At 41.6% G+C, this 18,002-nt stretch overlaps 2 protein-coding genes across 4 annotated transcripts in view; one reads left to right on the top strand and one right to left on the bottom strand.

The window, feature by feature from the left end:
- The window catches only part of LOC111867138 (retinol dehydrogenase 11), a 29,427-nt gene extending 22,464 nt beyond the window's left edge, over nucleotides 1-6,963 (top strand). For all 3 annotated transcript variants that reach the window (XM_033752570.1, XM_023856688.2, XM_033752569.1), the window contains 2 exons: nucleotides 1,713-1,920; nucleotides 6,555-6,963. In XM_033752570.1, the coding sequence (XP_033608461.1) occupies nucleotides 1,713-1,920; nucleotides 6,555-6,726 (380 nt within the window). In that variant the 3' untranslated portion in view covers nucleotides 6,727-6,963. The remainder of the gene's footprint in view (nucleotides 1-1,712; nucleotides 1,921-6,554) is intronic.
- A 1,797-nt stretch (nucleotides 6,964-8,760) lies between these two features.
- LOC111867140 (probable maltase-glucoamylase 2) overlaps nucleotides 8,761-18,002 on the bottom strand; it is a 33,666-nt gene continuing 24,424 nt past the window's right edge. The window contains exons 7-8 of the mRNA XM_033752564.1: nucleotides 15,308-15,767; nucleotides 8,761-10,152 (exon numbers count right to left, since the gene is read on the bottom strand). Of these exons, the coding sequence (XP_033608455.1) occupies nucleotides 9,208-10,152; nucleotides 15,308-15,767 (1,405 nt within the window). The 3' untranslated portion in view covers nucleotides 8,761-9,207. The remainder of the gene's footprint in view (nucleotides 10,153-15,307; nucleotides 15,768-18,002) is intronic.

Genomic DNA, 18,002 nt, shown 5'->3' with positions numbered 1-18,002 from the left:
TTAATTAAACACTATGCCATGAAAGCGTATGGGGGAGTGAATGTATAGATCCATATTTTCTTGACCTCGGCACTAGCTGGAGGTGAGTGGTCATATTAACTCCCCGGGGAAAGAATCCTAGGTAACCATTTGATAGGAGGTTGGGAGGACCCCAGAGCCGGTCTGGACCGTGTGGAGAACAGAAAATTCTTGACAATACAGGGACTTGAACTCCCGTCCCTTCGGCTGTCCAGCCCATAAGCAGTCGCTATACCGACTGTACTACCCCGGCCCATCTGTGCTTTCGTGAAGTATATTCTCTTACCTGTGACAACTCTCAGCCTATTAAACGCCGGTTTCACTCATGGAGTTCCGCGTTCAAATGCAGGAGGGTCCATATGAGTCTTATGATGGACAAACTGCCTCCTAGGCAGGTTTCTCTCAGGGTTCTATGGATGCTCCTTCTTAACCAATACCGTTCGAGTAGTACCTCATGTTCAGACACAGGTACAACAGATAAACAGCAATGAGGTTGAAACTCAGAGCACTGTGCTCTGGAATGCAGCACCGTGTACAGTAGTTCGATAGGAGTTTACCGATATTTCAGAGGAATCAAGCAGCAAACAGATCCACTCAATCTGCTTGCCACTTTTTTTTTAATTCGCGTAGTGGGGGGTGGACTCCAACCGGGGTCCACTCGGTACGGCGGCCACTGATTGGCCTATTGTAGCATTCCTCGGGTGATTAGGATGATGGAGAAATTGGTGGAATGAAAATTGGCAAGGGAAACCGAAGTACTCGGAGAAAACCCGTCCCAGGGCCACTTTGTCCACCACAAATCCCACTTGACAAGAACCGGGATCGAATCCGGGCCGCTGCGGTGGGAAGCCAGCAACTAACCGCTTGAGCTAGGGTGCGGCCCTTGCTTGCCACTTACTTCTTCAACTTAAAGTTTGACCCTGAATATGAGAGTAATACCCTTCTCTGAAACTGGATAAACCTCTACTGTACTCCGTGGTGCCACATACCAGAATATAGCCCTAAAGCATATTGGAGACCAGAGTCCTATTAGATACGAGTATATTAACTGGGTGTCCTGTCACTCTACCCCGAGGAGGCAAACACGAGCTTAGTTATTTTGAAATAAATAAAAGAATGATGACGATACATCAAGGAGGATGAGATGGGTAGGGCATGTAGAACGAATGGGGAGAAGAGGAATGCATATAAGATATTGGTAGGAAAGCCGGAAGGAAAGAGACCACTGGAAAGACCAAGGCGTAGGTGGGTGGACAATATTAAAATGGATCTTAGAGATAAGAAATTGGATATGGATTAGATTGATCTGGCTCATGATAGGAACCAGTGGAGGCCTCTTGTTAACACGGCAATGAACCTTCGGGTTGCATAATATGTTGGGAGATTCTTGAGTAGCTGCAGAATTGGCAGCTCTTCAAGAAGGGCTCAGCTCCATGAGTGAGTGATGATGATACAGGGATGAGTACGAATCCAAAAAGAAACATTTCGGTGATATGACGCTGAGAGTTTTATGTTAGGGACATTGAGCTTCCAGGTGATATTGACCGAGGTTGTTGGTCGGTCGGTCAGTAGACCATTCAGCTTACTACTGAGTCCAGTGACTTAGTCAAAATCATCTATTCGATCTAATCTGTCAGCATGGCAGTCAAAATATCTGAGATGTGGGGATCAAATAGCCCCTCTGTTTTTCTCAGGTATGGGAGTCACCACGTACGCGGTCCATCCTGGTGTCGTGGCCACAGAGGCGGCGCGCTATGCCAGCCACTCGTTCTTCTCGGGAGCTCAGTGGCTCTTCGAAAATGTACTGGTGTACTTCATCAAGACCCCAGAGCAAGGAGCGCAGACAACGATTTACTGTGCCGTGTCCAATGAGGCGGGAGGGGAAACGGGACTCTATTACAGGTAAGGAGGTTTGGAAATAACTACGCGCTAGTGCGGGTCTGAGGAAACTAGACACAAGTTATGTACTAGAATGTGTGTCAGAGTACTATGTATATATGTGTGTGTGTGTGTTAAATTGTATGTAATAGCTCAGTCAATAACCGAAGGATGTCATAGCTTTATAAATACTCCCTCACTTTCAATTTAATATCACCTGCAGTTCACGCTCCACCTTCGTGTTCCAAGATCTGCGATCGAACTAATGAAATTAATAGCGATTTCTTTTACACAGAGATTTAGATATATAGAGAAATATTAAAAATTATTACCATCAATAATTAATACACCCAAAACATCAGTACGAATTTCTTACAAATTACTCGCAAGATACACGAAATTTAAATGTTCCCCAATAAAGAAGAACCAAAAACTATTCAAGAACAATAATATAATAATAATATTCAAAACGACTAATAAAATACGAAATCATCTAAATGGAGAGAGATAACAATAGACACATATAATCTAATTGGGTTATACGAATTAAAATGCGACCAATTCCCACTCAAATATGTCGAACAAACTGGACGTACATTTAAAATCCAATATAAAGACCATATCCAGATCATAAAATAAATTAGCAGAACTCAAAATACGTCCAACATACACTCGAGACATGATACACACATGACACAATCGAGCAGATATTAGAAATACTACACATCGAGAAGAAATCCGATCGCTAAATACACTTGAACAATTCCACATACATGATCTAAGTAAACAAAGATTGAAAATGAATGACATCTTTACAAATATACATAACCCATATTTTAAATCATAATAAAAACATATACATTATAAAAAATACGCCCCCAAATATGCCCCAGCCACTGCCCTTATTAAAACATATTCAACTTCCCGTCCTTTGAATGTCACATAACCTATGAAACATAACTGCCATGATATTAAGTAGTAATTGCTACAAAGAGCGCCATAGAATGTGTACAACCACTAACTACAAGAAGACATGACACCCCTCCATAAAACAAGATGCAACATACAACATAAGTATTAGAAACCGAGGTTAGAGGAAATGAAAAATAAAATAACACATACAACCACTAAAATATCCACTCTTGTTACAGATTACATAGAAATACACTTCAATAACGAATAGTAAATTTCATGAGAAGTTGCCTGATGATGATCCAACTGGATCAAAATATGTATCAAATGTAAACACGAATAAAACTAATGATAATAGAATAATATTGATTATTACGACATTGTTGAATTGAATTGAACTGAATTTATTTACATTCTATAAATCCTAAGCAGGTTAGTACCTTTGGATACAGAACAAATAAAAAGGTTACATACATAAGTACAGGCAATTTTAGCTTAAAAATTAATATAACTTAATTTTACATCATTCTCTATTTACATTGAAGTATTCATCTAAAGATTAGAAGGAATGAGCATGTAGATAATTCTTTAACACTGATTTAAACTTTTTAGTATCATTGCCCAAGTTTTTAATACTTTGTGGCAGATTGTTGAACACTTCTATGTTGTGTTGACGGTTGTATAATAACAATATAATACTATAAATTAAGGAATGTTATATACGTCGGTGAGTTGTGCATTAATAATGAACAAATAGTAATGAAGGATGGACCTACGGAAGCAGTCCCTGCTGTCATACGGCAAGAAGAAGTGAAGGAATGTAATACCTGTTAGTGCTGGAGGGGAAGATATGATTTAATTGTTCCTCAAGGACTGTAGCCAATCACAGCGTTGGCGCGGTCTTTACCCGCTGTAATGCTGGCACCGTGGGGTTGAATCCCACTCAAAGCATGGACGTTTGTATGCGTTTATTCTTTATTTGTATTGTCCTGTGTAGGAAGCGACCTTGCGTTGAGCTGATCCCTCGTCCAGGGAATCCTACCAACTGTCAAAGATTAAAAAACTTAAGTGAAACGAAGCGCTTCACGGATACAAGTTGTTGGGGTGTGGTATCTAAGGTGGGGTATGCGTGCAGTATATGCTTCTGCAGTGGGTGAGGGTCCAGTAGGTCGTGGAGCGTCTTGGTCAGATTCCCCTAGAAGGTTGCGGCTGTGGAGCAGTCGAAGAATCTGTGATCTATTGTACGTGTTGTGCCTGGGCACCAAAGGCAGTGTGTCTCGCTTGCCCCGTTTGTGAGATTATACTCCAGGCGATGTCGCCGTCTTTGCTCAGGATGGGGTGGTGATAAACCGCTTCCCGTTTGATCTTAATCTCCAGTGGGCTGTTGTGTGGCAGTTCTGGGCGATATGGCCCGGCTTATGACATTTCCTGCCTGCGCTTTCATTGAAAATGACTTAGATTACGTGACTTACTCCCTCATGTTCTACAATTATAGTAGGAGGCATTTTTTCCACAACGGGTATTATCATGTTTGCTAGTCTCCTGAATAGATTCGAGAAAATTGCATAATGAGGAGCTTCATAACTTGTACTCTTCTCCAAGTATAATTAGAATGATCAAGTCAAGGAGGATGGGATGGGCAGGGCATGTAGCACGAATGGGGGAGACTAGGAATGAGTATAGGATATTTGTGGGAAAGCCAGAAGGAAAGAGACCACTGGGAAGATCATGGCGTAGGTGGGTGGAAAATATTAAAATGGATCTTAAAGAGATAGGATGGGATGTTATTGATTAAATAGATCTGGCTAGGGGCCAGTGGAGGGCTCTTGTGAACACTGTAATGAACCTTCGGGGTTCCATAAAATGCTGGGAAATTCTTGAGTAGCTGCAGAATTGGCGGCTCCTCCAGAAGGGCTCAGCTCCATGAGTAAGTAAGTCTCCTGAATGACTTTATGTGTCTGAGGTCCAGATGTACTGTTGAGCTGGAGAGTTGTGAGATGTGGGGTCTAGGGTTCCCAGGGTTATGCAGCAGTGCACGAACGTTAACATCACGCGGCACAAAATTAAGCTTGAAGTTGCTTTTATATTTTTAGGATAAAAGTTTTGTAGCTGGGATAGCTTAGTCGGTATAATGATTTTCTGCTGTCTGCATGAACAGGGAATCTGGGTATATTTACCTTCTCCTTAACATCGGATTTCATCTGAGTCCTACCCACAATCCTATACAAGAGGTACCAAGGGTTGTTTCCCAGAGGGTAGTGGTGTGAGGCTGTTTACTAACCTCCACCTACTGCCCAGATCAAGAACGGTGGAGCTATACTTCCACTTCCTATAAGTGTTCATGGCATGGTGCTTAATTAATTAACCATGGGCAACAATTTTTGTCTTAAGTGGAAAGCTTACGAAATAAAGACTGCGCATTGTACAAGATTCCGAAGCATTTGTTTAGTGCTGTCACGAAATTTTCGATTTGTGAGATGACGCTGCAGAAACATTCTCTCTTGTAAATCTTGAGAGAGCAAGACTTATGGGAAATATTCATTTGGCATAACTTTCCAGCTCTATATCATTTGTTCGAAACAAAGTTCGCTTTGACAAACATTTAGCGGATACTGTGAATTTCTCCCTAGATACCATCTAAGCATGTATAGATTTTCATTAGAACCCCTGTCACTGTTTTCAGAGTCTAACTAAATTTGGAATGATTCGACAAGTTTTAGCAGAATTCTCAAATGTCAAATTTATTAAAAATTGTTTATGAGAATCCATGTCTCTATAATTATATCGACAGAAGGAGAAAATTTTGATTAGAAAGAGAGAACATTTTTCTGGAAACCCCCACTCTAACTTGTTGCACAGGAAGTTTTTGCCTCCAAAATACTTTCTCTTACTTGTTTATGTTCCATACAAATTCACCATATACCATTTAGTTTTGTTTTCAATTCCTACTTGGACATTGACGATATGGCGTGTATGGTATATCTGCCTGTTGAACTCACCGTGTAGTCCTGTAAGAATATGCGGTTGTTTCGGAGAAACATGATGCCTTCATTCTCAGGGCTGAAAAGCGTAAGTTGAGGAACTGGCTCAGTTTCTTCAGGTAGCTGCAAAGAAGGTGATCGCTGGAATTCCTTAGAATGCCGTTTTTAAACTCACATCTCCCTTTGTCCCGAATCGGTCTTCATTGCCTGTTTCCCTCATTTCGGTTTCAGTGGCCACCGTTCTTGCAACCTGCCTATGTAGCCGACTCACTTCAACCTTCACTTTTCAAAGATAGCCACAGCACATTCCTCCTATGTTGGTATCTCTGCATAAAAGACTGCACGGTGTCACAACCCAGAATACCACAGAGTGAATAATCGCCGCCATAAAGAACTCCAAACTTATATTCGAAAATCGTTGTTGTGACAGGACCGACTCTATGGTCTAGTGGTCAGAGTTCCTGGCTACAGATCCAGAGGTCCGGCTTTGATTCCCAGCTCTACCAGACTTTCTCAGGAGTAGTGGGTCTGGAACGGGGGCCACTCAGCTTCGTGAGAATAATTGACTAGCTATTTCAAGGAAATAGCGACTCCGGTCTAGAAAACCGAAATTAAAGGCCGTGGTGATTCGTTACTTTGACAATGCGACACCCTCTATCCGCTAAAGTTGGCACTAACTTGCCAACAAGCGGCGGTCTCTCGGTCAGTATAGTTCGCTTGCTGACTAAAACCAGGGAGTTTTTGTTTCCTTTGTTGTTATGACAGGGACTGCAAGAAGGGGCGCCCAAATCCGTTGGCTTTCAACGAAAGGCTAGCAGCCGACCTGTGGGACAAGAGCGCCAAACTGGTGGGTTTGGGAGCTTGGGATCCATTTACTGCCTTGGACACAACATCCGGGATTATCGATGAAGACTCCAGACTCTCAAGACAACTATGAAGATACCGTTGACATCGAGCTTTATAGGGTACAAGGAAAAAACTTTTGGGGCCAAAGCATCAAGCCACAGTAATCTCAGTATTGTATATATATATTACTGTATGTAAAGTAATGTATTTTAAAAGGTTTTACATGGAATGGTAAATTTTCGGATGCCGAATGTTTCGTTCTTGGAAAGCTTCAATCCATTGGCACCAATAAGAGCACAGAGTGTCTCAAAATGAGGAGACATTTGACGCACTGAAATTAAATCTCTCCATATAAGAATCACAGTTCGGTGATTTAAGATTTGTAGATTGTGTCGCCTCATGATGGCTCCATGAGAGTCGAAATATGTTGCGACTTTATGCTTTAATCCAATAAAATCTCAGTTGATACGATAGAGTTAAAGTGAGTTATTTTTATTGATTGTTGTGTTTGACAGGTATACCAATATATATATATATGTGTGTGTGTGTGTGTGTGTGTGTGACGTATCTGACATAGTATGTATGTGATTCTAAATTATTGTCCGGGTTTCAGTGGTCCATAATTTTCAAATAGAAAATAATAAAATAGAACTGCTTATGGGATATGAAACTGTAACTCAAATTATTTTATTACAGAATCAGTGCTGTAGTATGCTAAACAACTTCAACATACGCTCCTATCTTGGCCGTAAAATGTCCAAGCGGTATTCAGTTTCCCTCCCAGTGTTCTCCAGCATTTGCGGTGTAACCCATTCGATCGCAGCAACAGTTCTGAGGTTCTCAGCTTCAGTTCACCGAAGGAGGTCACAGGCAGTCACAGGGGTCTTGTAGACAGTGTCCTTAATTCATCACCACAGGAAGAAATTAAGTTACCGAAACCATGGAATTTGTCCATCACGCCCAACCCAGCGCCCAGGAAAATGATTGTCAAAAAATTCTCGGACAATATGAGCCCAATGTGAGGGTTCACCATCTTGCTTGAATACCTCATTTGACTGATGATCTTCCAGCTTGGGTAACAGATACAAGTGTAGCATGTCCAGGTAAGTTATCGCTGTCACTGCTTGTTCCGCAAGGGAAAGGGGCCCCAAAACTTCCGAACAGGACAAAACTAATTCGATTTCTCGAATGACATGAGGGTTTTATGATAACCATATTCTACTGTTATGACGGTTATACTCCCTGATACATAAAACGTTGCTTCATCATTCAATATTCATCTCCGAAGGTAATTTCCATCAACTTCGACATTCGACAAAATGTCTTTGGGAACTTGGAAACGGCGGAGTTTATCGTCCGCCTTTAAAGCCTGCACAATATACATTTTGTAGTCATGGAGGTGAGGGCGGTTATGAACAACCCTCCAAACAGTCTTTTGTGATAGGCCTAACTACAAAGAAACTCTTTTAGTTGATTTCTATGGGCTTCGAGAAAACGCTTCCTGGATTCAGTCAACAACTTCCTGCGAAATGCTTGGTTTTCCTACTCCTCTTCGATGCAGAAGATTACGAGTCTCTTGAAATTGCTTTGGCCAACGTCGGATACCTTTATTTGAAGGCTTATCTTTTCCATATTGAGTTTTCTAACGACGCTGCATTTCGATAACAGACTTTGTTTCGAAAAATCAAATTACACATTATTCTTTCGCTTGAACAGTCGTCATTTTGAGTTATGGCTTCATATTCTCTCCCAGGCATCAATTCTGGATGTACAGCGTTGTTATAATTTCATATTCGTAAGCAAGTTTGTTGCTATTTCAGGTTTGAAAATTATAGGCCACGAAAAAACCGACAATAATTTAGAATCACATCGTATGCTGACGTTCCCAAACGTAAGGAGCATGTTGTGATATATTTAATTGAGGTTTCGGCAACGGTATCCTCGTGTCTCATGCGGCAGCCTCTGAACATAGAGTAGTCACAATTATAAGGGCATAAATTCAAAACCGTTTCAGTCAATAAGTACATTTTTGTTTTCCTCCATGAAATGGAATGTTGTACATGCCAGTATGGTCTTTAACTGCCAATCTAATTTTGAAACACATATAAAGAGCAGCTTATTATTTTATTTGACGTCTACAAAATATTTACAAATCATTTATAGCCAAATAATTATTTTACATAATTACAACATATTTCTATCAAATACTGATCATAATGAGGTGAACACTTATAAATGAAAAACAAATTAACGATTGCATACTGTGGCTTCCCTGAGTTGGAAGTTGGTTCCATTTCCAATGTGCTATTATATACCAGAGAGTCAGTATAGAGTTTACAAATGGAAGTAAAACAGCTGTAATTGAAGTAATAGCTTTTCTGTATGCACATCTAGGAAGCAGCACATTCTAGCTTCATAACAATCTAGGCAGCAGACGCACATGCACATGTTCAGAGGCTGGTTCCAGTAGTCAAAATGGCAACCGTGCCTGAGGAGTGTAATATCAATTTTGTCGTTTTTTCAGTTTGAGGTGCCTCGGGTTCGGTATTTTCAGTTTTGGTGATGTTTCAGGTTAGGGTGTCTCAGGTTTGGTGGTTTCAGATTTGGTCGTTCTTTCAGTTTCGGTTGTTGTCTTGGATTCGGTAGTTCCTTCAGATTTGGTCGCTGTTTCAGTTTCGGTTGTTGTCTCGGATTCGGTAGTTCCTTCAGATTTGGTCGCTGTTTCAGTTTCGGTTGTTGTCTCGGATTCGGTAGTTCCTTCAGATTTTGTCGCTGTTTCAGTTTCGGTTGTTGTCTTGGATTCGGTAGTTCCTTCAGATTTGGTCGCTGTTTCAGTTTCGGTTGTTGTCTCGGATTCGGTAGTTCCTTCAGATTTGGTCGCTGTTTCAGTTTCGGTTGTTGTCTCGGATTCGGTAGTTCCTTCAGATTTTGTCGCTGTTTCAGTTTCGGTTGTTGTCTCGGATTCGGTAGTTCCTTCAGATTTGGTCGCTGTTTCAGTTTCGGTTGTTGTCTCGGATTCGGTAGCTCCTTCAGATTTGGTCGTTGTTTCAGGTTTGGTATTTGCTTCAGTTTTTGGCGTTGTTTCAATTTCAATCGTTGGTGCTGAAGTTACTGATGTAGACGTCGTTATTGTTGTTGTTTGAGTTATATCGATTACTTCCCACTGTATTCGACCAGCCGTAGCATTGCAGAGGTCAAGTTCTAAATTCGTTATTTCAAGGACTTGGTTTTCTTCAGTCACAGTGCAGCTTGCTTCGGTGTTTGGACCAACACTGACCCTGAAGCAAGCTGTCACGTTCAGTCCATAGACTGAAATATTCTGGAGGATAGAGGAAGATGGGTTGGTGCAGTTGCTCTGAAAGTCCAGTCCACTTTCGTTAGCGTGAAAATTGAATGTGATGTTTGAATTGACGTAGAGATCACCGGCAGCATTACAGGCACCATCCTCACGGCAATTGAGACCAACCACCAAACTGTAAGAGCCTGCGAGTGTTGCCTCGACAGTCGGCTGGGCTTTCTATAACAGTAATGCAGGTATTAAAGTCACTTCCGAAATTAAATTTTCTGACCCACGCAATAGTAGACAAGCTACAAGATACAATGGACGACCTTGAACAATTATTTCAAATTTGATCGTCTAAATTGGCATTAAAATTCTGAGGCCGTCTTATGTTGAAAATGTTGATCACTTTATACGGAACCACAAATCCCCTAAATTTTTAAATATTTAGTAAAAAGCGCAAAGTTAAATTGGGAATTCTGGACTGAAAACTCAATAGAATAAGCACAATAGCAATAGCCTATAAGCACATTTTCAGCAAAGATCGACATTCGCTTGCCGTGGGGTTAAAGTGGCCGATGCGTGGATGTGACCATTCACCTCCATCTAGTGACGAAGAGAATCATGCAACTCATGAACTACGAAACCGGTATGCAGCAGAATTCCTTAAAGAGTAAAATTGGCTGAGATAGCCAGAAAGTTACCCATGTTTTGTGGAGCCCAAGGGGCCGGTGAAGTTAATGAAGCATCCTTAAGAATCTGTGAACCAGCAAATCTTAGTCCTCCCAGGCCAATCAATGGACAACGCACCTAGACCCATGTCTCCATCTCGTTCTAGAGTCAGCACTTCTTCACTGAATTGTCTATGGCTCTAGGGAAAAGTGTTGATGTGTGTCCTACAGTCAAAGTACCCTCAGTTACTCGTACTTCACACAAAATTCCGTCGTATTATCCCAGTCATCTCACAGTTTCAATGTTCTATTGTGATGATCTGACTTCACAATAGTAGTTGCAAAGTAGCCATCGAATTAATCGTAGTAAACTACAGCTTCTAAATTCTTAAGGATTACTTTCAGGCGCCACAACACTTGTTTTTGGATCCTAAGTAAACACTGGAAACCCTGTAAGCACGAAACATACAGAGAACCCGCAAGAATAGCCCATAAGTTAAAGAAGTCCCAATTATATCAGAAACAAAAATTTTTATAACACAAGTGGCAGAGTATAACCATTTGTAATTCAGGACTAACAATAACCAATTCCATCCAACACACGCAACAATGCAAATATATTACAGTACAAACTTTCAGAAATTTGAATATGGCATGGCTGCCTCAACGTTTTCAAACTCATATGCGATACAGATGAATAACGCCATTATTTCCCTAAATTCCAACAGTTTAGGTGGCAGTTATTTATCTATGACTCAACAATCCTTTTTGTTGAACCTTGGTCCATCTTCAGTTTCTTGATCTTCCTACACAGTTGGTAGGACTCCATTGACGGGGGATCAGCCCGTCGCAAGGCCACTACCTACACACAGGACGACACAAACACAGAATAAACGCACACAGACATCCATGCCTCAAGTGGTATTCGAAACTAGAATCCCAGTGTTTCAGCGAGCGAAGACTGTTCACGTCTTAGACTGGGCGGCCATTGTGATCGGCATTTTGGGCGGCCATCGCCGCAAAATATAAGACGCCTTTATTTAAGTACCAACATCACTCACGGTCCGAAGTAACCTCCCAAATTCCGCCGCGGTATGTGGCTTAAGAAGATAATCGGTACATCGATACAAATATTGTGACAGAGAGAAAGAAAATATCGGGTACTCTAATTCTCATATTTTCAATATAGACGGTCCTTGTCCAGTGGCGGAGCACCACAACTCCTTCGTTCCTATGTAAGGGATGTGGAAACGACACTGAGTCTGCGGAATTCCTTCCAAGGTCCCAAGAAGCAATCTGCTCACAATATCCAGGCCAGTCTTTCTCTCTCATAGTTCCCTCCTAGGAGAATTCCGAACTTGCGCGCAGGCTCATCACGGGCTCCTAGATAAGGTACTTCGTGAAAAAAACAAACAAATAAACTCCGTAGCCTGTAGTCCGCAAGCTAACTATACCCAAACTAGCGACCGCCGCTTGTCGGCGAAATTAGTGCCAGCTTTTGCAGATAGAAGGTGTCGCGTGGTCAGCGCAACGGATCCCCACGGCTATTAATTTCGGTTTTCTAGACCGGAGCCGCTATTTCCTTGAAATAGCTCCTCAATTATCCTCACGAGGCTGAGTGGACCTCATTCCAGACCCACTACTTGTTAGAAAATCTGATAGTACCGGGAATCGAATCCGGGACCTCTGGATCTGTAACCAGGAACTTTGACCACTTCACCACAAAGGTACTACAATATAAAATAGCACCGAATGCCGTCGAACTGCGTAGAAAGGTATCGTAAATATTTACAATGTAAGAAAATGACTAAACATTGCGGTAGAGTATGTAACGCTTCTACTTCAAATTCAAGATACCAACGTTCAAAAATATTTACAATGTAAGAAAATGACTAATCATCGCGGTAGAGTATGTAACGCTTCTGCCTCAAATTCAAGATACCAACGTTCAAATTTCTGCTAGCAGACTGGTTATCCTAACCACGGGTTTTCGTTATTTTTCTCACAGCCTTCAGTCGAATGACAGAACACATCTTAAAGTAGTCCAACTGCTTTCTCCCACAACCATTCGAGTCCATAAAGCTACTTTTTGCTTATAGTTTACAATTTGTGGTGCCGGAGTTTGATTCCCTGTTCCTGCTCTTTGGCATCAAACTTAAATATTTATTGCTATGAAAAAGAACTCACCTAACTTGCACTGGCGCCTTAACTATACATATCCTGTTATTAACTTTGCCAGCTATTAATAATCCAGATTTATTTCTCATACTTCGCTCTTGTGCTTTCGTGCTATATTCAACCATTTCTCTTTATATCTGAGCATATATACAAAGCGATTCTAAATTATTGTTCGGATTTCCGTGGCCTATAATTTTCAAATCGAAAAAATAAGATAAACCTGCTGACGGAATATGAAATTGTAGTTAGTTAGTTATTGGAGAGGGTGAGTTTCCCCATGCACTTAGACCTGTCTTGGTTCATTGTGCTTCCCTCTATGATATTCTACCACTCTCTATATCCTACCGGTACTGGTGCTTACCATCAGTCCCGCCCAGCCAGCGATACCGGCTCTACAACTGAGTTGTATCTATAATGCTTCCCCCATCTACCAGAGGTATTAGTGACTACTTTTGGGCAGGAAACGTCCGTAATTTTGCTCGGGACCCACGGCTTAAAGTCCCTCCCGGAGGACTTGTTCCCTGAATGTTTCCGCCCTTAAAAATTCGACGACTTCCGCCGGGTATTTGAACCCGCGTACTACGAGTCATGAGGTGGGAACCTTACCTCTAGACTACGGAGGCCGCTTATGAAATTGTAAATCAAAAAGTTTTATTTGGCAACGCTGTACTCGCCGCATTGATGTCCGAGAGAAATTATGAAGTCATACTTCCAAATGACGTACTTTGGTCCGCTATCAGAATGCAACGTCTTTACAGAATTCAACATATAAAAATCCAACTTTAGATAACGCTGACATTGGTTTAAAAAATTTGAGAGACTAGAAGTGTTCTGCGCCGATCACGGTAGCCGAGCGGTCTAAGGCGTGCACTGTCTTCGCTCGCTCGGAAGCCGGGATCATGGGTTTCGAATCCCGTTCTGGGCATGGATGTTTAGTGTTTATTTGTATGCATTTTTTCTGTTATTGTGTACAGGTAAAGGCCTTGCGACGAGCTGATCACCCGCCCAAGGATCCTACCAAATGTCTAAGATCTAGTAAACCGAAGTGAAACAGAGAGTTTCAAGGAGGTAGGCCAAGGCACAAATTAGGGCTGTAGAGCAAAAGGAGAAAAAAAATACTCTGCACCGAACAGGAGCGAGAAGGCCGAGCACTTCGCGGGATGTTGTTGACTCAATCCAGGAAGCGTTTTCTCGAAAGCCACAAAACTCAACTAGACGAGCTTCTTTGTAGTTAGCTGTGCCACAAACGACTGTTTTGAGGATTATCCATAAGCGCCTATAAGTAATAAAACTTTTTGAGTTTCACTTTCATATTCCATCATCAGTTTCATTCTATTGTTTCCAATTTCAAATTATAGGCCAAGATAACCCCGACAATAATTTAGAATCATCCTGTTTCCTGGCGTTCTTTTTTCCATGCATCCTACTTTCTTTCTAACACCTATTTTACATCGACCAACTTAAGTCTCTTGTCCAAAAGTTCATCCTTTCAGATCCTCCCTCCCCCACACCTCAGTATGCGGTTCAGACTTCCCCTTTCTTACACATGGGGTAGATCCCCTTTTCACTATTTCGGCTAGTCCNACGTTCCTCCGAAACGTCGGTTAACACCACATATACACGGTGCCAAATCTCAGAAGACTGCTTTCTTCATAGTCACCGCCGTGAAAGCCTCAAATCTTACATAGTCCCATTAAGTCCCCAAATTGAAATTTTCCACCATTCTTTCTTCTCTTCTCCTGTTCATAATTCTATTTTAACTCCCATCTCAGTCCATATTATTCCAAAATAGAGTCCAGGCCTGTAATCTTAGCAATTTGAAATATCGTTAACTAAAATATAACAACAACTTAAAAACCTCAGGTAAATCTAACGAACAAAGCTTTGTAGGGTATATCTATTAATGAACCGCATCGAGTAAAGATGTAATGGAAATTAAAGTAAAAGAGACTTAAAGTAAGTAGCTCATCTCTTATGCATTCGTCACTATCAAAATCATCTCTTGATGGAACGTCAATAAATAGCCCTAAGCCACAAATCAACTTCAGGCCACCTAAGCGGAGTAGAGCAGGCCATGGCCTTTTCAGCAGTTTTCTTTCCATTTCACCGCATACATTTTTCATTTCAGCTCAGTTAATTCTGAAATAGTTATACAAAAATGAAAATACTCCGTTGCCTGTGGTACACAAGCGAACTATACCGACCGAGCGACCGCCGCTTGCCGGCGAAGTAAGTGGACCGCCTCTGTGGTCTGGTGCTCAGAGTTCCTGTCTACAGTTCCAGAGGTTCCGGATTCGATTCCAGGCGCTGCCAGATTTTCTGAAACTTAGCGGGTCTGGAACGGGGTCCACTCAGCCTCGTGAGGATAATTGAGGAGATATTTCCAGGAAATAACGGCTCCGGTCTAGGGAACCGACATTAACGGTCGTGGGGATCCGTTGCCCTGACCACGCGACTCCCTCTATCCGCTAAATTTAACACTGAGTTATGCACAGCGCAAGCGCATAAGATAATGAACGACTGTACATACTCATATATCTCACCTGAGTAGGCACAATGAAGCCCCCTCGCAGCAGGAGCACCAGTTCATTGGACAGGTTCGTGACGTCTATTGTTACCCCACCTATACCACTGTTGACTTCATGACCCCCTTCGAAGAGATACCACGACACGTTCTCTGCTGGAAGATACACGGGAACTGCGACGGCTTTCTCATGGAAAGCAGGGCGAGCTAGAAGTGCGGGGCCGATCATAAATTGCTCGTATTTTGTCCACGTTTCCTCGTCAACTGGAAAATCAAAGAACATGGGTCTAGCGACCGGCACTCCGGTGTTACTAGCCTCATGGAACAGGGAGTAGAAGTAGGCCAGTAGTGAGTATCTCAGGTGCAAATATCTCTTCGCAGCCTCTCGAGAGCTTCCACTCTTCAGGTTCAACGGGTCTCGTAGGGGCAGCTCAGAGGAAACACGCATTAGCGGAAGCATGGAACTCATGAGGTACCACCTGCGGACAAATAGCTTTAGTTCAATTATTTTTGTATCAAAAATAAATTTACATTTGTGTGTCTGAGTCTCTTTCTGTGTGCACCGCCCTCTGGAGGTTGTTGAACTGATTGATCAATTTCCAAAAGCTTCCTATCACAGAAAACCATTTCACCATTGTACCTACTGGGGACGTTTAATGCCATACTCTAAATCTCTCCAGATATGATTTAATTCGAGATACTTCTCTGGTGCAAGGCCTCAAATATGTGGAGTATCAATAGTTAAATATTTTCTTAGGTCCCACAGATGGTTTGTGTTGTGCTTGGTTTATGAACCCCTTCTGAAACTGGCATAGATATCAGGAGTAGGGGCTATTGGACCCAACTGAGTAGGTTTTAGCTGATGACGGAGAAAGAATCTAGTCTCCGAAAAGTTGTTTTGAAAAAGAAACAGGACAGTTTTTAAAAAATAAAGAAGATGATGGACAGTGTCCAAAAACATAATACTTGTATCTAAATATCTCGACTTGTCTTGGTCGTCTGCATCTCGGCAAAGCGATTATTAAAATCCGTCCATCCTTTAGTATGTCTGTCCTACGCTCATCAAAGCAATTCGAGGAGCAATGAACGCGGATTCCTATGACATTTGTTTTTGAGAGTGTTACTAAAATATATCATATTCCAAAATGACATGCGCATCACATGTATTTCCGTTCGCATCTTGAACAGGATTTCTTAAATATTTATCAGAAAGATAATTTTTTCTAACAAAGAAAATGAAACATATTTCTTCCCCAAAACATATATTCCACCATTTGGAATTCCATGAACAAATAATCTAACTGAAGTCGTAATTTGTACACTCAATAATACATTTTTTCCCACGTTGAATATGAAAGTAGCTTTTTCCTTAATTTTTTCGTTGGAACATACATACAACTTCATATTCCGTGTGCTCAGAACCAAACATCAACATGCTGTCGAGTCATGAAGTGGCTGTAGTGGGGTTTGGATGTGTAGTCGCATTTATTGGACACTTTAGCACACAACTCGTGACTACAATTTACGAATCATTACCACACACAGACTTGTGTTCTCAGTCACAGTCATCACTGCTTTGCATGGTAACGTTTTCCAACAGTGGACGTTACTCTGCTCCGGGGCTCACGTCCTCGCAGGCTGGCCGCCATCTCACACCTACCTCCTACTCTTCTAACTGCCGTCTCAAGACTCTCTTTCTCGACTAATGGCATCTGATCCGCGTTATATGGCCCCGGCACGGAGCCAACAGAAAACAACTCTCGTAACAGTTGGAAGGGGTGCATTATAGTAAAGTAAGATATAGCAAACAGGAAGTTAAAATCTGCCCAACAGTTTCTCTATTCTTTAATGATGTAGCTATCGACACGGCCCGCTTCCCACAGTTACTCCATTATTGTGTTACACAGCCGTTACCTATCAATGGTTTTTCCTCTGCTGGCTTCACAATCCTAGCTTTCAGCAGACATGCCATAATATATACCTTTGGAAGAATAGATACATTTAGAACATATAAGTAGTGTACAGTTACTTTGTTATTAAAAAGTAGAAGCGTTAGATAAGCCATTGATCACGTGTAATATTTTACTTTGGATCTGACAAGTTCTGTTACAATAGTACGGGTAGTAAACAATTGGGGTGCTCTTCCTGGCCCCTGACACATGAAGCTTAAGATCCCCCATGCGTGTGTCCACTCATTTACAAATGTCTTCAGCTTCTAAATTACAAATATGCTCTCCCAGAAATCTGTTCTAAAATGAGCGAGAAACCGCGGCTCAAGCTCTTGCAGTTGTGAGCCAATTCATAAGACATAGGCCGCACACACGGGTCATTAATTCGATGGAAAAACTTCCAAAACGCAGAATGAAATAACTTGGAATTCCACTTGTAGGCTTCTCTCTTCACCATTTCTGTGCAGCTACGTCCATATATCGAATTCATTGTTCGAGGCTCATTCTCTTCTTATTAAACACCACATGTTTCGGCCTGCCTGGCCATCATCAAGTGTATACTGTAATTGAAAACTGCTGCTCTGCTGTTACGCTAAGATTTTGTAAGAACTTTACATTATTTGTAAAATGCAATGTGTGGAATACACAGTGCAACAGGATGCTTCAATGTCATAAAGAACTTGAAAGCTGGAGAAGGTGATAGAATAATACAAAAATCTGCATTGGAAAATGGGATGTGAAGATGTGACGTGGGTTGAACCAAGT

Source organism: Cryptotermes secundus, unplaced genomic scaffold (assembly GCF_002891405.2).
Source record: "Cryptotermes secundus unplaced genomic scaffold, Csec_1.0 scaffold443, whole genome shotgun sequence".
Lineage (NCBI taxonomy): Eukaryota > Metazoa > Arthropoda > Insecta > Blattodea > Kalotermitidae > Cryptotermes > Cryptotermes secundus.
Note: the sequence above shows the minus strand (reverse complement) of the source record. Positions and strands in the feature narration are given on the sequence as shown.